Consider the following 22,673-nt stretch of genomic DNA (forward strand, 5'->3'; position numbering starts at 1 on the left):
AGGAAATCCACATTTTATTTCCTTGTACAGATATTCCGTTTTTGGTTAGCTGATTATATTGAAAGTGGTCTATCACTTGAACGCTTGCAAATAAAGAGCTAATAGCACTGATCATAAGCTTCTGCCGGATGAAGATTATGTTCGTCGGATCATAAAAGCGTTTGAACCGCTTGATTATATCACGCTGATAGGATTTTTTTACAGTGGGTAAAACAATGGCGGCCGCAAACTGAAGCTGTCAGTATATTTGATTGAATTTGAAAATTTGGGCACGAAGGGCTGCGCCCTTATAAACTACAAGGATGAAGAATGAATTGTAACTTCGTAAGGACCAGTGTGTAACTTTCAGTAAGGACCAGTAACTTTCAGTAAGGACCAGTAACTTTTTAGGATCAGTCGATAATTAGGACCAGCAGTAAAAATCCCTAAGGAAGAACACAAGGGTCGTTATGTACAGCGTGTGTTTACCTCCAACATTGTTTGTTGCAATATACTAAACCTTCACTATATGATGTAAGGTGTAGAAGACATGGATAACGGAAACGAAACGCCATTATTTTGAAATGGTAATGTATTCTAAGGTAAAAAGTTGAAAAGAAAAGTCAAAGTTGAACAGCTTTATTTGTACCCTCGAAGTTATGATAATCCCGTCGAGTTAAAGGTGCCTTGAATTAGAGCAAATTTCATACTTACCTTATTGTGGAAAGTGATACCTGTATCTATTTGTGATGCAAATTAGGTCTACTTCAAAAGTAAATCATTCTACAACATTTTTTTTCAGTCAATTACCGTCAAGCATAATTAACTGAGGGGAGGGGACATTAAATGAGGAAAGGAGGGTAATTCGAATTACCCCTTACATTGGAAAAATAAGAACAGCTGAGAGAAAATTTAAGTTACCTTTTGCATATACATGGTCTTTACATGATATGTGGGAAATATATCAAAATTAACTGCTGGCAAACCAACATAACCTTGTTGGCCAGAACACACCCGTGTGACCTACATGTAGCTTGCTGCCCCCTGGCCTGGTAGAGTTGTCTGTCGCCATGCAGATAACATGTCACTGCAGTACAACCCTAGCAGAACCCAGCAGGACAGCTCTCATCACTTGAAAAGTTTTGTGCGTAAACTGGATTTCCGAGGGTGGGTTTAGGGAAACTTCCCTTCATCAGCCTTATTACATACGGGGCTTTGAGATTAGCTGTCTCTGTTAATTACATGGTTATTGACTTCCGTGTTGAAGAATATGCATAATCACCAAACCCGTCAAAGTTGAAATGTTTAGGTTGATTGGGCGTTTCCAAGGATCCGATGAGCTGATTTCCTAAGACTTCGAAAACAAAGCGGTCAACATAGGAACACAGTTACTGTAAACTTACCTTCGCGGTGATCCGATTCCGAATTCATGCCAAAAGTGATTTTTTCATGATGATGCAATTTTGTGATTAACTGTCACTAAAAGACATGACGATTTCTTTTAGTGGGTTCTAATGGTTTACACTATAATCATATGCCTCTCGCTTGTCTGTTTTGTATTATCATGATAGAGGTGCCTTTCCCATCGTCAAAACACCTAGTAAATTCACAATATTTGGGGTAGCGATGACATTGTGGTTCAGAAATCTAAGGAACCAACACACCTGAACCTGCGACACGTTCATTAAGGCTAGGGTAAAGTCTCAGCCTTCTGATATATGCCTTCTGGTGGTAGGACAATCCCAAGAACCGTATTGAAACGGTCCCAGAGGAACACAAAGTCCTTTGTGGCCAGAGTCGTTGTCTTCTCTTGTGGGTTGCCCCTCACTCGAGCATCGGTCTAGCGTGGTGCACCCAAGTCCTCAAGTTATCACCTTTACGCGTGGAGACTGTCATGGGAATTCTAACTCAAGTAGACCTTTCTTAGCAAAAATATAGGTATCACATTTTCGCTTTTAATTGTTATCTTATTTTTGGGGTATGGCTATTTTCATATTTTCCACATGTTTATATATTTATATGAAAAAACATTTCCTCAAAAAGTATAAAACGATCTCGATAATTGACTTAATTTTCCTTTTTCGAACATGCAAAAGCATTTCACTCAATTATTCTAATTTTCCCGTGTAAGGGGTAATTTAATACTCCCCTCCCTTTCCCCGTTTTCCCCTCATTAATTAGCAAACCGTGGACCAGACTGTTATTATGCAAGCATTGACAGTTGATTTTACATTTTTTAAACAGAAAGCAGTTTGAGTTATCGTTCTTTGAACATGCTTTCAGATTACCATACAGGTATCATCCATCATGACATTAAAGATGCTCCACAGCCGATAGAACTAACTTATTGAATTAATATTTATCATTCGGACAATAATTGATGTTTAATCGGGTGTATATGTCTAATTAACTCACAACTCATATAAAATAATTTGTTAAACTTTTGTTGTTTACGCTTCCATATAGGGCATCATTTTAAATTCTTACAATGAAGTAAAAATAAGACGTTCAAACTTTGCAACGATGGTAATAGTGTAAACTAAAGATTACCATTCATCGGCGGTGAATCATTCTTAACATGCTGTACAACTGTCTAGAAACCGCAACATTAATTGAACTAGGATGTATTTTCAATCGGTGCGTCCTCAATAATTCCAGGGGTTACTATCACTATCGTTAAGTAGATATAACGACAGTGATAGTGTCGCTTGAGAGCAAGCTGCTAAGGACAAATGGATATTTTATTGTTCAAAGGGAAACATGCCATAAAATAAATCATACTGATCAAGTCCATATTCCACGTCAAACACATTTACAAACGAGATAAAGATTTTATGAAGGAATATACATACACATGTATGCATATGAAAACTTACTGTAATGTAACACGTCTGCCATTTGTTTTCTCTCTGTTATCCTAAATGTCAAAGAGGGTAGTTCGTATTGTTATCCTTATCTTAAGAACAAAAACAAATCAAACGCTACCTTTTGATGTACTCGTCTTACAGTGTTGCATGGCATTGTCAGAGTATAACGAACTTATCCGGAAACGCTCTTCATACCAGGCCAGCTAATTATGTTCTTTATTGTCATTGAAGCAAATCATTGCCTACCTTTTAAAATGAAAGAAAACTATAAACGAAACATACACATAAAAATCCGGAAACTCTTTTAGAAACTTTCTTGCCATGATTGATGTTATTGTGTCCTGTTGGTTCATTGCCCAGATCAGCATACCAAATTAATGATCTGTCACAAAGTTACTTCGATATTGGGATTTCTGTACTCTATAAATAGCCCACTGGGTTTCCACAGCTGATGAAAAAGAAGCCTGCCTTGAACTAGATGCTGCGTGTGAATGCGGATGTCGTCGACCATTACCTTCGTGACGTTATCTACATGTCTGGGGCTGTATTATGTTTGGTATGGGGACACATTCGTAAGTATTCCGACTAAGACAGCTACACCTATCATACGGAAACTTCTATATAAATTTTAAAAAAATACATGAATGGTATATATATATATGATGATGTAATATTTAAAACACCCATAGGGTCAGTCTGTATTACGTAACCACAGGCCGGGAGTGGTTCATAGGAATATCATAATATGACAAAACATTACATCTTTCATATGTTATTTCTATTGTAGCTGATGTGTAACTTTTCGTTAACATTTTACCTTTCTTCATTTGTTTTCTTCGAGTTAGCCACAATCATCTTTGTTGTCTTTCTTCATCTAATAATATACATAGTGTACATATATAGGACATATATGAAATACACATAACCTGTTACCAATAGATAAATACCAATCAAAAGGAAGTCTATGTTTCTTTGAGAGTCGAAACGAGTAGAGTTTAAGTCATTTGTAAGTAAATATAATTAAAGCACTTAGTGATCGGATATCAGATACAATTTGGACCATTCGCAGAACAACGGAAAGCTTAGCAATTACAAAAATCTGTTTTACTAATGTGTGGCTTCTTTATAAAACAAAACACAATTTATAGCGGATCTACACAAAAATCGTAGTTTTGTGAGAAGACATTTTGTTCTATAAAAGCATCTCACAAAAAATAAGTCTACCTTGGACATTTTGTACGAATGATACTGTGTGACTGGGCAAAGGGGATTCCCAGATGCTACAACCATAATCTGTGAAATGATCTCCAGTTACTTCCTTAAAATTAAATGAATTACAATTAAAAATATTATGCATGCACGGACTGTGCGATAATGAGTTCAAAGAACATTACATTTTAGCAGTAAACAGTTATTTAGTCGTGTTTTTGACACACTCAGCGTTTCGTCCTACTCCAGAAGCTTTTAGTTTATACATACATGTTGATGAATCATTTATATTTATGTAAATCTTTTCAATAGAATCCGTCTGTTTTTATTCAATAGTGTTATCGTCTGGCAGTTCGCCTACATTGTTCATCATTTATCTAGAGTTTTAGACTGTTTAAAGGTGACGTAATTCTCTCCTAAACATATCTGTAATATTAGAATCAAATACATCAAAGTGTGTATATAGTATCACAGTCAACCAACAACGATTAAGTTTCATTGATGTATATTTATCATAGGTCCCCTCTCCGTATGTATGAGATGTTATACACATGGTAATTGAATCATTCTGCGATGTACATGTAGCTATAAAATGCATACTTCAGTGTCCACGATGGTATTGAATGCATGTTAACCAATAAAGGTATTCGTACAGGCGTTTGACTCTATATCGTTTTTCTTCTCTCGATCTCTCCCTCTTTCTATATATAATACTGTGTCAGTATTACTTAAAAAATAACTTGAATAGATCTTTTATGTTATGGAGATATAACACAGAAATCTGAGTGAACTCTAAATAAACCGCGAAGCGGTTTATGATAAGAGTACACTCAGATTTTCAATTTTCTAAAGATAATCTCTTCAATATTCAAAATTCATTTTGGGAATCTTTTGTCTATGAAATCATTATGCCGTCATCTCAGCTAATCAGAAGCAACGTTACAAACGGCGACGCCATCTTGTCTTTTATGGGCTGATAAAGTACATTTTTAAGCCAATTAAAATGCTCGTATCAAGCAAAATTGAATTAAAACATTATTCATACGATGTGGTTATAGATGGTTTACATCTACATCCCATTATCTCATGTCTGTGTAAGAATGTGTTAGAATTTCTCCATCCCTAGAGAAGAGTTACATGTATCATCATTCGTGAAAATTCAAAATGTTCGCTAACGCATACAGGTATTGACCGCTGATCGGTGTTTTTTCTCCGGGTTCTCCAGCTTTCCTCCACCAATTAACCAGACTAAAGATACAGTCAGACGTACGATAGAACATCGGTTATTTACATGACGTTCATGGCATTGAAAGAACAAAATTAAAACAGAATGCACGACATGGCCAGAAACTCTGGAAACTTGATAACACAAATAGTTTATGAGTACTATTGGTCTACTCTATAGCACTACCTATCGCACCTCGGACAGAAATGTCCCCAAATAATTGGCGGAGAGCCGTCACGTGGTGACCCCTAATACTTTATAGGGGGTCAGTAAATTTTATTATGGTGCAATATGGCGGCTGTCGCCCTCGCTTCAAAATTTTAACACATTCTCTTCAACTAAATATACCATTTCTTTACCGTAAAATATATTTTACTTATTATTTTTTATGTAAAATTCATTTAAAATCGTTTTAATACTTCAAATTAAATGAAACGCATTTTTTAAATACGAGGTGCTTCCCCTACGCCAGTTTGAAAGTTGATGACGCGGTGAAATTCAAGCATTTTCTTGACCATAAACAAATGGAGGGGTTCGTATCTTTAGATCTATCAACCCTCACTCTACAGCTAATTTATCGGCATTACTTTAAGTGATTATCTCAGCGAGAATGCAGAGATGATCATGAGTCTGCGCTATAAATGTTGGATGGATGTTTGTGTCACTTTTGTTTGTGATGCTTTCAATATACAACCAGTCTGATGTCGCATTGAGGTAGGCCTATTGTGCACTAGGAATGTCGAATTATTGTTGATTTATGAATTACTCAAAATTGTTCTTCAGGTTCCTTATACAGTTATTTGCAGATTCCGGAAAGAAATACATACATCTATATACATACGTAGGCCTACTGTAGGCCAAATATTTAAAAAGCGGCGATTGTTGTATACTTCGCCAGCTAGTTCAGGTTTGATATCGGATTCTTGAGAAAACAAATAGGAAACAAAGATCTAATGAAACAAATAAATGGCCCTCGATGCGATAAATTCGTTATATAGTCAGTTACTGACCCCTTATAAAGGCATAGAGGGTCAGTAAGAAGTATAGGAGGCGAGGGCTACGCCCTCGCCCCCTATAAATCTTACTGACCCTCTATGACTTTATAGGGGTCAGTAACTGACTATATAACTAATAATGGAGTTGGATATCTGTGTCCTGTTACACCAAGGTATTTTGTATCAATACAGCAACACATTACACGATATATTAGTGTTTGGTTACAACAACAGGACGCCTGCTTTGTTTTTGTTTTAAAAGATTGCAACAACTGATTTTAATTAATGATTTTGAATGCGACATGATTGCCCTCATGGTCGTAAATACTGTAAACAGCTTTTGATAAACAACGTCGTGTTAGTTACATTGTCTTCTGCCATTAATAACAGTCTGTCAACAATCTAGTGACTCCTTGGGTTTGTAGTTTCGTCAAATCCAATGCTCTTCTGAATGTTAATTATGAGTATTAAGAGTTTTAAATTTCCAGATAAATTTGTTATTTTTTTTATTGTTTCTAAGTAACTCGTAGTTATCACTACAGATTTAATACATTTTACTACACTTTAGAAACACGTACGTTAATTTGGAAGTTTTATCGTTTTGACAATTGCTAATATGTATAAATGTATCATCAGCGTTCTAGCATTTTTATTTTTATTTATTGATACCCGAATGCACAGACTCAAAAATACCAAGTATCTCGGGCAAATTTACGTTTCATGACTAATGCTGATTATATATTGTCGCCATTGCTGTGATGTCAATTGCATTTTTGTCGTGACGTCATGCTTCTCTTAAAGTTCCAATATCCGGATGTGTTTTATTTTGTTCGTGATTTAGAAGAATTTTGAAAAAAAAATCCGTTTATAAATCATGCAGAGATAGGACTAAAGACAATATGGGCAATACTGATTCGGAAACTATTGATTAAAAATTAAATAAGTATTGAGCATGGCTAAGTGGGTTACACGTTTCGATATGGCCGATATGGAACGTCGTTGCCGATAACACAATGTGTTTACGTAACGTCTTTCCGAACTCTTCCGAGAACGGGGCCGTTTTCGTTTATTCGGAACAATCGGTTCGACCGTTGGTTAAAGCCATTATTTCAAGTATAAATCCTGACGGACCTGCAGTTTTTAATACAGGCCTGTGAGGGCTTTGTCAAGGCTCGTCTGAAAACAATATAAAATCACCAGGTTTAATTAATTAATAAACGAACAACTAGGTCCAACCAGTCAAACCGTATAATCGAAAACGGCCTGGGTTATGAACTTTCCGACTTCTGTTTGGCAACGATCGTAACTTCTATGGCGACCAGTTTCAAATGAAGGCATGTTTACAAGAATCGACTTTCAACGATTGCTGTACCAAAGTTATTTAGAAATTATTATAAATATTCTTTGATATAGCTTGGTTTTAACTATATCTACAAATAGTAACAATATCGGGGTCGAATGTAACTTGACGTTTTGTATAGTGTGCCTTTAACGCGATTTATAAAGTTTTCACGAAAAAGACAGAGTTAAAAGTCACGAGATAAACAACTTCCTCAACGAGTTACTTTTATTTGTCATGTTTTTCCTAGGTCTCCTTTGTTAATTTTCAAAGTTGAACAATTAACCTTATTCGAATTTGACAACATTACATTAATTTATATGAAAGATTAGTATTTCATACGAGTACAATTCACTTTGAAACATAACCTACATATTTTCGAACTATCAAGTTCAGTAGGCCATGATCAAGCTAACATTAGTGTATTTTACTGTGTGATATTATCATTCTGGCAAGGATCTCGAGCGCTATTTTGCTTTCTCACGGGAAGAAGAGCATACGTAGACAAGATGTGTTTGTCAATCTAGTCGACTGGGGAAATAAACTAATATACACAACGGAAAGGCGCCAAAATAAATCTTAACAATGTTACAGGTCCCACTAAGGGATGTTTAATACATATACCAGGTAGTGGCCTGATAGGCGTTCGCTTTTTCTCAGAAAGTGTCGATAACTGGGCTGATGTTTCACTTATGGAAATCCAGTTGGATCGGCCAGTGATATATATATATATATATATCTGTACAAAGTATAGAGATGATGTTATTAGTGCATGCATTTTGAAATGGAACACACAGCATGAAAATGTAGCAGAAATGTGTTCAACTGACATTGGTAATGGTGTTATCAAACTGATGTTGTTATTATAGTGAATTGTGTATCAAATTTCATAATCCATATAACTTTATTATTGCTTTTGCTTCTCTAACGTAAAACAATAACGAAAAAAAAATAAAAAAAATATAGCGAATTAAATGGCCACTACCTTTCCGAAACGGCTTTAAATTTTTAATATAGGAATGTAAAACGAGATCAATAATTTTGTAGAGTCGCAGAAGTTATTAACTTTACGTTTACTAGCCCACTCATCATCACCTTCAGAACTGTTTAATTAGAATAAATAAAATGTTAATTTTCATAACGCGGGTCGTTTTATGTTTCCCGCCGTCGTCCTAAATGCCGCGCGGTAGTTGACTATCACTGCGCCAGACGGCAAAACAGCGAAATGAATCTCCACTGTTATCGTACATTTGACAGGAAATCTTGCATATGTTGGGTGTTGTAACCTCATCTTAAGCCATCGATATGTATTTTCTTTTGTTATTAATGTTTTTAAGAAACCTTTAAATTTTGCTCCGGAAAGGTAGTGGGCCTTTAAAAAAATGTTGGAAGTGTACTGATGATTTTATGTTTATTTCCATGGACTTATTTTTTTTTACCGCGAATGGGGGTTCTTATGACGTCAGAGGTACACAAGAAGAGACTCCGCTGACGGAGGCAGCAGGGATTTGATTTGGTATTAGCGATAACAGTGTACATTACAGGTTTTTTGCCCAGTTATAGCACATGTAAAAACAATGTCATATTATTTTTGTTACATACATCATAAATTTTCTGGATCAGTTTACTTTTTGTTTTAAAATTCTTCTATAGTTTGTATGCCTATTGTAGATTAATGATGTTTTTATTTATTGGTGTAAATATTAATTGAGATTTGTACATGCTTTTATATATAGTTGTAAATGTTAATTGAGATTTGTACATGCTTTTATATATAGTTGTAAATGTTAATTGAGATTTGTACATGCTTTTATTTATACAAAAAATGTACTTGTAAATGTTAATTGCGATTTGTACATGTTTGTATTCATTGGTGTAAATGTTAATTGTGATTTGTACATGCTTTTATTTATAGTTGTAAATGTTAATTGAGATTTGTACATATTTATATTTAAAGTTGTAAATGTTAATTGAGATTTGTACTTGTTTTTATTTATTGGTGTAAATATTAATTGAGATTTGTGTACATTTCTGAAGAATTATTCCTTTTTGTATTAATTATGGAAATAGATCGTTGAAACACAACAATGACTAGATAGTGGTCATAGAAAATACTTTAAAAGTACATTTAATGTAGACTTTATTTTATACATTCATTAACAACAATATATTTACATTTTCGTTTTCACTGTCCAATATCAATTACTCAGCTGTTCCATCAATCGTTTAACGTTGAAAAAACGAAGGTTTATTTCACCGGAACACTAAATTTAAATGAAATGGTCGGTCGAAATGTAAATATAAGGAATGTTTTTAATTTTTTGTTGTTTACTGGTGTGTAAACTGCTTTTTTTGTACATATATTTCAACATGACGCGGCGCGTCATTTAAAATATATGTACAAAAAATGCAGTTTACACACCAGTAAACAACAAAAAATTAAAATCATTCCTTAAATGAACAGTACATAACCAGATCAGTACAACATGAATTGGATTAATTTAACTAGAGCGTAGCAAGCGTTGATATTTAATTTGCCAGTATATTTAAATAAGATGCAAATGTAAGCTTGATTTAGCATATACCTGTACATGTACCTTCAGGTTCACGTTAGTTATGAGCTAACATACTTTCGAGCCAATAAATCATCCGTATAATTTAAAAAGTCTGTATTTCAATTATATAGTGTAGTTGTTGTTGGTGTGTAAATTTCTCTTCGGTATTTATTTCGTACAAATGTAGGTAGGTTACATACATGTATATATTAGTATAGCTATATATATGTATGATACGTACATATCATATTGATACATACAGTTACCACCTAGAAATATACAATTATATTAGTGGTATATGTGGTATTATCATATGTCTTATGATTGCATATGTATGGAATTTTTATAACCTTAGCAGCTTCATTATCTGAACTGACTTCATTGGTTAGTATGCTCTTCCTTACATGCGCAAATAAATCTATTTATAGTAACACGTAATTCCTCCAGTCGAGCGCTCGTATCTACCTACAGTGTTGAACATGGCCTTTGGATATGAATTTGATTATTGTAATAACCATGTGTGTAGTAACATTTCGTCAGGTAAGTAATAATGTATGAATGAATGAATGAATGGTCTTATTTAATCTAACTGTCTCTGTGATAACAATGTTAGACCAACTGTACGTGTTTACATGTACATGTAGTTACTTTTGAACAAGTACACACAATGCATGACCTACTTTCGTTTTGATACCGCGTATTAATTACAGATGTTTCTTGTAACCGACATAAAGTAAGTTAGTCATAAGTTAGATTTACTTACACCAAATACAAACTTTGTAAGTTAATTAATAAGTGTATACGTCATCGTTATGTATATTACTTGTGTGAGTGCAGCTGTTTCAAATTAGGGACAGTGAACTATACATGTAATATGCATGGACATTTTATATCTGTATTAGTGATAGAGCATTGTACGGTGAATAACCGAGGCCTATATTGTATATCTATAAAGTTTATTTGATCTGTTGTTATGTGGGTGGACAGTGATCTATAAACGGGTACAATTATACAACATGTGTTATTTAATTATGGACAACATATCTAGGGTGTGGGTATATATAAAGAGAGAGGTGTGTATGGAATATTTGTGGTAAAACAGGTTATTCCGGTGAGATCACACAATCACTTGTAGTCGGACAGAAGACATTTTAGATTACATATGTATAACAAGTATGATATCGATTTTGTTGGCTGTAGATACGTATACACTATTTTAATCTGTATGCTAATTAAGTCTCACACGTAGACCAGCACACGTGGCAAGTAGGACAATAGATTAAAACAAAGGGTTAAACAACTATTTGGTTATATCAGCATTGTTATATTGTAGCCAATGAAAACTCTGGTTGAGTTTTTGAGGAAGTTTAATTTACTACATTGTAACCCGTAATTTATAGCGTTGAATCCATTTTAGGTCAGTAGGACGGCTGTTAAGCGTTCTATATGTTATCATACACACATACCATTATACATGGCATAGATTTACTATTGTAGTTAGATCACCTATGTTCAGCATGTGATGTATGTGGTTATATACTTTATGATCGCATCGCAGAATACTTCACAGAGTGTAAAAACACAATCAAATATGTTGTTAAAACCTTACGCGTAGTAAAGCCCAGAATAGACTTCTCTTTAATGGTGTCTATGGTCGGTCAGAACATTTAAAAATTGAAATACCATTGTTGTCTCAGATACCAAAGTGTATTTATAGGTACAATGAGTTTCCATGTATGGTATCCTGGACTATACTCTGTTTTGAGTCCCCATTGTCTATTTTTCTGAACCTGATCTCTGTTCGAAAAATCACTTGGCGTACGTTTTTTTCATTTTATAGATTTTAGATACTCCCCTACATATTGTGATACCGGCACCCAAAGTTTAAGAGGATGTTGACATTTTATTTGATTCTTTTGGGCAAGGGATACCTGTCGGAAATACATATAGACATTTTCGCTAGTACATGTATATAGGTATTTTATGTATTTCTGGGTAAGATAATGTTCTTTAAATAAGCAAATTTTGTTTAGTTTCTACAAGGACGCAGAACTCCCGTATACATTCTTGGTTTCTAACACGTATTATTGGTGGAGCAGAGAGTATTTCGACCCGGGTTGAAATCCATCTACTTAAATTCTGATATCTGAACCAAGGGCCATGGAATACACGAACATTGGTACCATTTTGTTTGGTACCATTCTGTTTGCAAGACTGTTATGGTTCATTAATAACACAAATACCACTCCAATCATTTCGTGACTTTGAGTAAAAGTTCTTTCGTGGTGGATTTCAGACAGAGTGGTGTTTTCATATAATGTAAGCTAAATATTTCTAGCGGCTGTCGTGCCGATCACGCTTCCTCTTGCGTAACACTCAATTATATTTTTGTTTGCTCTTTAATACTCTTATTCGAGTGCATGTTTTGCCATTTATCTTATAGCTTTGGAGTTCGAGTTATGATGTTATATTAATATTTTCACCTCACATGACAGCCTTGGGATTATAAAACGTGTGTATTTCTATTTCCTATAGGTGGCAGCACACTCACCAAATTGCACATGGAGAGGAAATTACTGGTCATTACAGCCGGGTGGAGAGGGTCAATGTTCGCCATGTTCTGCTTGTCCAATCGGCAAATACATGCGTGCTCGCTGTACAAGGACGTCAGACACGAAATGTGCACGTTGTCGTCATGGTTATTTTTCACTAGGTGGATTCAAAAAGAGATGCAAAAAATGTCGCAAATCCGTCTGTGTGCCAGGGTATAGATATGTAAGTTGCAGACGCTATCGTAATGCTGAATGCAAACCTTGCAAGAAAAAACACTTTTATGTGGAAGCGACACGGCAATGTAAACGGTGTAACGTTTGTCCACCTGGACACTACGTCAGCAAACCATGCGGTATACGTAATGACAATGTGTGTAAGCCGTGTCCAAATGGCACGTACATCGAGACTCCGGGATTGCATCTCTATTGTCTACCATGTCGGTTCTGTGGGCGGGGTGAGGAGACACTTAATGAATGTAAAACGGACCGTAATACAAAATGTGGACGTTGTTCCCCAGGTAACGAATTAACACAATTGAATGTCGTTAACTAACGCATACAATTAAAATACCCCTTTAAGTCATATAGAACATTGTTTGTGCTATATACAAACTGCATATTGAAGTTAACTTGAATACTTGGATTATTCGAAAATTTGCATCATGGTCCCGCCGATTTTGAGTTATCGAGTTTCGGCTTTATCACCAACGCGTTCATTATTGAGGATATAAAATTGTGTTTCTATCTTGAGTTTTGTAAGATGTGTAATAACAGATACCCCGTAGAGTCACTATGCAACCAGGTGCACGCGTTCACCGAAAAATTCTTTTATACCATGTACATGCTCTATCTTTTCTCAGTCCTATCACTGGTATTAACATTATAAGATTTTGATTTGTTGAGCAGGATACTTTCGCCTGATGTCGTCGTACGAGTGTGCTAAGTGCTCCGTATGCTACAGAGAGTACCCCGGTTACACGGTGGAGGTGGACGAGTGTCGGAGGTCAGACAGTGACAATGATACCATCTGTATGCCGGTACTGTACCCGCCATACGGACATTCAGACGGACAGGATTATGGTAAGTCTGAACACCAGCATTTGGCTATCAGTCAAATTAGAATAATTCACGAATTGGATCCATATTCCCAACATCTCATCTGCGGTTGCGGAATAACCAGGTTGTACATTGCAGAGCAACACAAATACAATCATTTTTTTTTTATTTGTAACTGTCTAGTTTTGCAGCTTTTGTCAATAAACCGAAGAGTGCCCACTCGTTCGTAGCGTATACTACTGGTATTATTTCTCGTATTTCCAACGGTATTCTCTACCGGTATACATGTGCTGCCATCTGTTATCAATCCTCGTTTCACTTGATAATAGGTCCGTTGCTTCCTGGGACCAAATGGTTGACGAACCTGACGGGATGTTGGCTTAACGCTATGCAATTGAATATAATAGTGTCTTGTATATTCCGATTTCAGATTATGAGGTTGCTGTGGACGACGTTGTGTCTCGGGTGGCGGTTTTAAGCGGTGAATTAAAGGCTGTGTTTGGTATGATCGGCGTGATCATCCTGTTAATTCTCGCCTTAGCTATATTTGTTTTAGTATTATGTATAAAGAGATCCAGACGTAAACGGTTGGCGGTTACTAATGACTCACCGCTATCCAAAGTGCATACGAAAGTTCTTAAATGGATCAATGAAAAAACAGAAATGGTAACTACTTTAATAAAATCTTACAGTGAACCTGATTTACAGGTCTATGATCACGACAATTCAAAACGGAATTCATATCCAACAGGTTCTTCACGGAATGGAGACCCAGGACATGGACACTTCTCGTCCAACATACAGATTGCTTGGTCAGGGGAAAAGGGACATGATGACTTTAACATGGTTTCAGTCTCGCGTGATGATGTGCGATCTGCAGACATGGGTTCTAATAAATCAGATAAGACAAAGGCAGACAGTACATCTACTGGGAGGGAGTGTAACGTTACGTCCGATAAACAGCTAGTGTTTATTATTGAACCTCACTCAGAATCTGGGTCCTCTAATAGTGGTATACGAAATCAGTATCAAAGTACCAACTATACTCATACAGGTATACCAACAACTGTGGATACAGGTTACGTTTCTTCAGCTTCCAGTAGAAGGTCATCGTCAAGCTCCTATTTTCTACCTAATGACCAATTATGTGAGTCGAACCACAGAACCGGCAATGATCATATCCATTCATCTCAATCTAATGACGCTCTATTGGAAAGAGAATGTTCAACAGTTACAGAGGAGGTGTATGCTATGTTACCCTTACAAACTGCTGTAAATTCTCAAACTTTGTCAGCAAGGGAAGTCACCATGCCTTCTAGCCAGCCGTCTTCACCATCGAGATCTACATCAAGTGAGTGCCAAATTCAGTTAGACGTTCGTTATGCCAGGAAGCCTGAGATAACAGTATATTCAAGAAATCAAGACACAATTAAAGTCGAATCTGTGGTAGTAAACCCAAAATCTAATTTGCACAACAGTTGTGTACGATATAGACCGGATAGAGACGCCATATTAAATGAAAGAGGCGAAGGACGGAAATGCCATTCCGATCCGGTGGGAGTGAATCCTTCTGCAACCCAACGTTCGGTGGAGGCTACGCTGTATCATTCCGAAAGTCAGGTGGATTCTCCGCCCGGGGAATATTTATGTACATACATGTTTTCCGAACACATGAGAGAGGAACAGTGCAAATGTATCAGCTGTAAATGTAACAGTTGTTGTGTCATTCAGTCGTTATGATGTCTATAATCTAGTCAATGATTTACCGCTAGTAACTGGAATTAATGTTGATTTATATTTCATGAACATTGGTTGACGCTTATAAGAACGTACAATTTCATTTTTATGAAAGCATAAGAAAAAAAATGAAGAATCGATACTTGCATATAGATACCTTGTCTCATCTTGTTCTGTTATTATCTGTTTATTTCAATAGAAGAAAACTTCACCAATACTAAACAATTTTAATATTAATACATTTTTCTGCCGACTGACAATGTAGCTTGGGATATATATTTTCACTTTCAATAGGAATCTAATAGAATTTTGATTAGTGACTTGTTGATAATCAATATTTAGATATTAAGGATAGCGCCCCAGAGAATTTATGTTCGTTAATACTACCGTATTACGGAGTCAAAATGAAGTTCGATCCTAATTTTGGTTTGGGGCAGAATAGAACTGGTAGCTCCAGTCGATTTGGTTGCTAGGCGGAATAGAATTCATATACGCTAATCTATACCCGAACGGACCTCGGGGAAGATGTAAATATGTACACTTAAATACAGAACACTGATCAACCATCTCAAAGTGATGTAGCACGAGTAGTTGATATCGAGTTCACACTAGTAAGTAAGCTAATGTGTACACAGTTTACACACTTTGAGTAGTTGATATCGAGTTCACACTAGTAAGTAAGCTAATGTGTACACAGTTTTCACACTTTGAGTAGTTGTCATTTATACATATTCAATACAAAGAGCCTTCTGAGCTTAGGTTTTCCGTTTTTTTTCTTCTTTTGAAATTTTGAGATTTCGGTTTTAAGTTCCTTACAGTGTAGCTATATAGGTGCGCGTGTAAACTATTTATCACTTCCCAGTGTAAGCGGTATATTTGTCTCTGTGATATATGTCTGATTCTAGCGAAGGAGCGATCTAGTGTTATGGACAATAGAAAAAATTATCAACACCTTAGGGTTTGGGGAACTGCTTAGATAGGGAAAGGTTTCAGCAGTGTAAAAAAAACACTATATACTTGACAGCGACGGAGGGGAATTTGGTAACATTAGTGTCGGTTTTGTCTTAATTTTTATGCAACTTAAAAGATGTGGATTAGCTAATTTCGTAATTCCTAAATGTTGCGTGTCTGAATGTAAAAACTCATGATGGTATTATAGGATGTTAGTGATAAATTTGATTTCCTTAAACATAAGATCATACAAAGAATATGTTGGTAACATTTTTTTGTAATATTGTCTACAATCCTGATATTAATAGTAAATACACACAATGTGTTAACTGGTATTTAGGTTTGTTCAGGTCATTATATATTTTACTATTGCTGTTTGTAGATTTGTTGCGATAAGGACCGTGAGTTAACAACGTTATTGTACACGTATTGAGCAATATTACACAACGTATGCGAGAAGACGTATAAATATAGATAGTCATCTTGTTCAATTTCTTAACGTTATTTGTAGGTTGTTTATAGTGCTTACAATAATGTCTAATTACGAAATACTGGTCTGTAGAACTTTTATCTGTACCTGAATTAACACATGGTAACCTTAAACAATACCTCCCGTACGATACATTTACTCATTGATCAGTGAACAGTGTATAATACTGTCATACCGAAGACATTTCTGATGTTACACAGTATCGCTCCACCACCCGTTTTTGGCCCAGTTTATTATCAGCCATTGTGGGGGATACTTCCTGGTTCTGGTGACGTTAGCCAATAGTATTTGATCAATGCAGCCAATATACACATACAGTTGTCATTACAAGATGCACGTGATTATTATCTTGACAACCAGACATGATTAATGCTATATGTGAACCTACGCTTGGTTTTGCATACTGTATTTCCAAAGAGTATATTGATATCGATGTGTGTTTTTATAAGTGATTTCCAAACGGTAATCGCCTTATTTTGTGTAGTACTATCAATATTGTGAATACTTAAATATATTTTAAAGGGACACTATAATACAGGTCTATTGTCTGACGTGAGGTCTATCAATATTTAGAATAAAAACATCAACATACAACCCAATGTGGGTAACATGCATGAGGTGAGCATTATCAACTACCCGGTTAGGCCATGCTAATGTTTTGTTTGTTATTGGGTGGACACTAAATATTTACCTGTTTGAATTTTGTTGTATAGGCAATGAACATGATTTATTTTCGAATCAATAATCTACGACGTCGAAGCAACTAATTCTAGATTCAAAGCTGGAAATCATCGAGTCGAAAGTCGACACTAGATATAACGAAGTCCTCTTAAATGAAAATTTTATTTCAATTGTTACATGTTTATAACGCATTGTAATTAACTCAGAAAAAGATAAAATAAATCTGTATAATTTCGCTATTGTGGCAGTCAGCTTTAAACGTATTTTGTGTTGGCGTGCTTTGTACAGTATGTCACAGTAGAGGGGATAATGTAGCCCCTAGATCTGGGTTCGACCATTAGCGCCAGATGCTCTTCTGGACGAGCGACCCGCCAATCACTAATGATGTACCATGTCCAGTCCTGTTACAGTATTAAAGCGTTTGAGAAGATATTGAACCAGCTAATTACACGAGTATAACTACTCCATTCCTCGAATGTGTGTCCTGTATGTACATTGTGTGAACAGTCCGAAAGGATAAAACGAAACGTAGAAAACATTGTACTGGCCTTGTGTTCAGATTATAATATTTTACAAACCTGATCTGTTTCTGATCGTACTTTTGAGGTTTAATAATATGGAGAGGACATCATAGAAAGCATACTCTTTGAGCCCCAGATATTGGGATGTAATGCAAATGTATTAATGTTAACTATATCAAGCAGAAGATGACAGTGCATGTTTCATTTTTATCCGTAGTCAGTTTTTGAAGTAAACAAACTTTGATCATCATGTCGAGTAGCAATGTATCAGGATTAGATGCGTTGAATACAGTGAGTGGGTCTTTCTACAAATGGCTTGAGGACGATGTCCTGGACAACCTTGCAGGCGTGACGATGTCTGTTATATTCCTGCTTGGTCTAGTGCTGAACATTCTAGTCATACGTGTTCTGTATTCAAACAAGCACCAGACTATGACAAGTAAGCCAATCTTTATCCAGTTAATTGTGATAGATTTTTGTGCATATGTATTTATCATTTTGCCTGGTATTGTAGCAGCATTCAGTGACTCTGTGATATTTCCAGAGGGAATGTGCCTTATAAACGGGCTATGTTTGACAATATGCTGGCTTGGGTCCTTTGTCGTTATGACTATCCTTTGCATTGAGAGAACGGTAAAACTCTGTAGCCCTAAATTTCATGAAAAAAGCTTCGATAGAAAACGACAGAATCTGATTATGCTTATTATGGTGTGGATAGTTAGTGTGACTGTATCCGCCCTCCCCCTGACCGGGTACGGGGAGGCCGTGTATAACCCACTACAACAGCGATGTAACCTCCACGGAGGCAATCAGATACACATGCATATTCTCTTTGTGTTTGGATTGTACATCCCCCTTATCATCGTGTGTGTCTGCGGAATCCTCACATATACCCACAAGCGACAGATCGTACTGTCCATTTCAAAACTTAACAAACAGGTCGAAAGTATCAATATGAAACTCGCCAAGACTGCAGAAGATAAAAACCCTAAGTCATTGCCAAGTCACCATTTCAATAGGGAGAGTGATTTAAGTGTTAGCGATATCATCGATGATTCCATTCATGACCATTTTCCTACCATATCGGAGACTGTGCTAATTCAAAATGATGGTAAATCTGCAACACGGCCTAATAACAGCTCTATTCCTGAGCCAATATGTCACATGTCATGTGACGATACAGCTGCAGACGTCATATCCGACATTACATGTGACGATACAGCTGCAGACGTCATATCCGACATTACATGTGACGATACAGCTGCAGACGTCATATCCGACATTACATGTGACGATACAGCTGCTGACGTCATATCCGACATTACATGTGACGATACAGCTGCTGACGTCATATCCGACAGCGAAGATGCAATAGTAAGTGAACCAGTATCATCGTCATTTGATAGTGACACGAAAATGGATATATTATCTAATGGTGTAAATAAAGATAAGACAAAACTATCAAAGGTCAAGGTGATGTTCAACGTATACCAATCGTCTGCAGAAGAAAGGGACGTAACTCTGTCCGTTAGTTACATTCTGATGTTTATGGTGGTGTTTGGGTTGTGGACGCCGTACGTAACGCTGTCTTACCTGGACGGTGGAGAGGGTACGGTGTGGGGCGGCTGGTTCTCCATCGTAGTGTTAGTGTCTGATATATCTTATTGTATCAAACCAGTTGTCTACCTTAGTCATAATAGAGTCCTAAAGAGGGCAGCAGTGGCGTCATTTCCGGAGTCGGTGAGAAACAGAGCAGCCAAGACACATGCAGCACTCAGAAAAATATCAAAGAAACTGGACAATTTAGTGTTTATACATATGCCAGATACCAAATCGCTGATAGATATAGAAAGGGATAGGGTCCGTGTGTCTCCTATAAATTAAATTACTGTCCGTACAAGTGCATACTGAACAGTTTATCTACTTTCTGATATATTCGTGTCATAAAGTAAGATACACAGCTAACGGTGATTGATATGTTACAGGCCTTATTCATATTTCATCTTATTAATAGTCTGTTTTGATTTTTCTGATTTTAGAATTATATATCAAGTTCATTATCATTTTCAGATTTTTACATGGAAGTTTATTTAAAGGGGCAATTCAGTGCGGCTAATTCTGTTATATAACCACTAAGCAAACTGTGCGATGAATATTTTGTTCCTTATGAAACACGTAGCAAGAAATATTGACAAATTTAACGACGTTGTTAAGTGTTTTGATTGATACCGATGAAATTCCAAAACATTGATCAATACGATTAAGCATGTACAACATGTACACTACCCATACCCGTGCCAAAGTCACGCACGTTCAACAAATGTTATACATGTACATAGCCACCGAGGAGTTGATGAAATTCTTTTTAGACAAGAACATGCATCTAATAAGAAAAACACACTCCTGTATGAGCGATATGAGTAGTTCTAGACAAAAAAATCCACACTACACTGGCAAGGGCCAGGGTTCGGCATATAAAAAATCCGACCACAATATTGTGCAATGGCGGGCAGTAAGCGAGTTTAAACACTTCAAATACATTCACCACAGTGGGCTTTTCTGGCATATCACTGTGGAACCAACTAATCTTATTTCCATTAGAACGGGTTTGTTTCCGAAATATATGCAAATTTTAATGTACTCTTAGCCTGAATTGTCCCTTTAATTAATTCAACATAATTCAATTAGTTATTGCTAATGTTGCGGTTTCACAGTAGTAATGAGCAGTCTTTCATTTATTAACACCACTGTTTTCAACTAAAGCCTGAGAATCCCAGAAAGACAGTTTAATAATTTAATGTGAGCATTGATAGGTGTAGTTTGATCATATGATTTTCAATGTGTTAGTTCTCTGCTTTAATGAAAAATGTCAATAAAGACACGCGGTATAATACATAGACAGAAGCAAAACTAGCTAAAAAATTTAATCAACCGCCGGTAATTATTTCACAGTAAATACACTCTACGAGTGTATTTTAATGTTTTGTTTCTATTATAGTTTCTATCATATTAAGTGGCCCGAATGAGCTGAACGTCACGACATATACTGACCATCGCCTCCGTACGCATAACGGTAGCAGTTTGCTCATAACTAATTTGTCAGATTATAGAGTTAGATGTATAATTGGACAAAAACATAAAAAGTTAATACTTTTTTAGCTAAGTTTAACCTTATAAATCACCAATGCATACATTTTATTAATTTCAAATAGATAATTCGGAAACATTGGCGAAACATTTCCCACAAAGTAGAAAATAAAACTAAATTTACAAATGGATATGATGTGAAGAAAATGTGTAAGCATACATTTGTTTAAGTTTGCAATGAATTTTACTCTATACACTGTTTATAGATAATTATCATATTCGAAAATTACACTTTCTGAAAACATTTAAAGGGACAATTCAGTCTAAGAGAACATTAAAATTTGTACAAATATCGGGGAAAACCCCTGTTCTAATTGAAATTAGATCAGTCGGTTTTACTGTGATATGCCAGAAAAGCCAATGGTGGTGAAATGTTAAACTCGCTCGCTATCCGCCATTACACATTGTGGTCGAACATCTTGTAAGCCAAACCCTGTCCCTTGCTCGTAGAGTAGTGCAACTTTTGTCTAGAACTGCTCAAATCGCTCTGACAGTGGTGTGTTTACCTTACTAAGTGAATTATCTTGCCTCAAAATCATTTCATCACCTCCTTAGTGGTTATGTAGTTCATGTGTTTATCGTGCGTGACTTTGGCTCGGGTATGGGTACAGCGTCCATATTGTACCTGCTTAATCGTATTGATCAACGATTTGTAATTACAACGGTATCAATTAAAATACTAAACATTGACGTGGAATTTGTCAATATTTTGTGTTATATGTTTCATAAGAAATGTAGAACAATATAATTATGCCATAGTTTGCTTCTTGGTTATGTAAAAGAATCAACCTGGGTGAATTGTCTCTTTAACAATTCGAAAAGTCATTGTTGTAGAATAAGGGCAGTAACTCGATCATGGTTATAGAGGATCTATGGAAAGTATGAATTTTGGACGTTGGATCCATGCCAGTCCATGGTCTATATCATAGGTCATTGTACGCGACCAGAAATAAAACAAGCAGCAGGATAATGCGAAGGTTTAGGTCATATTTGTTTTTATTACCTGTTATATAGGCCAAAACACCTTTGTGTGTTACCTTAGGTTAATCCACCAAAACAGTAATCCTCTTATCAACATATTACTCAAAAGTGGACAGGCACCTCACACCATTACACACATTAAGCATTGGTAGTGGTTCGATCAGAATAACAATGATTACAGTCATGTACTGTACATGACATCATATACCAAAATATAATTGATATGGAGAGAGATTCCCCATACTATCCACTTGTTAAGACCGTATTATGTTTATAACAAGGGTCATTTGACAACAACAAACGACATTCCTTTACTATAACTATATCCGTTATAACATTTTGCATTTTTTTTGTAAGGGTCTTATTTAAGAAAACAAATTTAAACTCA

General features: G+C 35.9%; 2 protein-coding genes across 4 annotated transcripts; both read left to right on the forward strand.

Annotated features, from left to right (window-relative positions):
- The first annotated feature begins 2,157 nt into the window (after positions 1 to 2,157).
- LOC138327425 (uncharacterized) lies at positions 2,158 to 15,670 on the forward strand. 3 transcript variants are annotated; one of them, XM_069273503.1, is made up of 4 exons: positions 2,158 to 3,418; positions 12,705 to 13,239; positions 13,628 to 13,801; positions 14,529 to 15,670. In XM_069273503.1, exons 1-4 carry the CDS (start codon positions 3,338 to 3,340, stop codon positions 15,515 to 15,517), a joined length of 1,779 nt encoding a protein of 592 aa, XP_069129604.1. In that variant the 5' UTR covers positions 2,158 to 3,337; the 3' UTR covers positions 15,518 to 15,670. The 3 variants fall into 3 exon arrangements, with proteins under 3 accessions (XP_069129604.1, XP_069129602.1, XP_069129603.1); XM_069273501.1 differs by having other exon boundaries at positions 2,163 to 3,418; positions 14,208 to 15,670; XM_069273502.1 differs by lacking the exon at positions 2,158 to 3,418 and adding an exon at positions 10,572 to 10,709 and having other exon boundaries at positions 14,208 to 15,670.
- Positions 15,671 to 18,406: 2,736 nt separating this feature from the next.
- On the forward strand, positions 18,407 to 20,041 carry LOC138326833 (octopamine receptor-like). Its single transcript, XM_069272834.1, has one exon. The coding sequence runs from the start codon at positions 18,407 to 18,409 to the stop codon at positions 20,039 to 20,041; it is 1,635 nt and encodes a 544-aa protein (XP_069128935.1).
- The last annotated feature ends 2,632 nt before the right edge of the window (positions 20,042 to 22,673 follow it).

This window comes from Argopecten irradians, chromosome 7 (genome assembly GCF_041381155.1).
Source record: "Argopecten irradians isolate NY chromosome 7, Ai_NY, whole genome shotgun sequence".
NCBI lineage: Eukaryota > Metazoa > Mollusca > Bivalvia > Pectinida > Pectinidae > Argopecten > Argopecten irradians.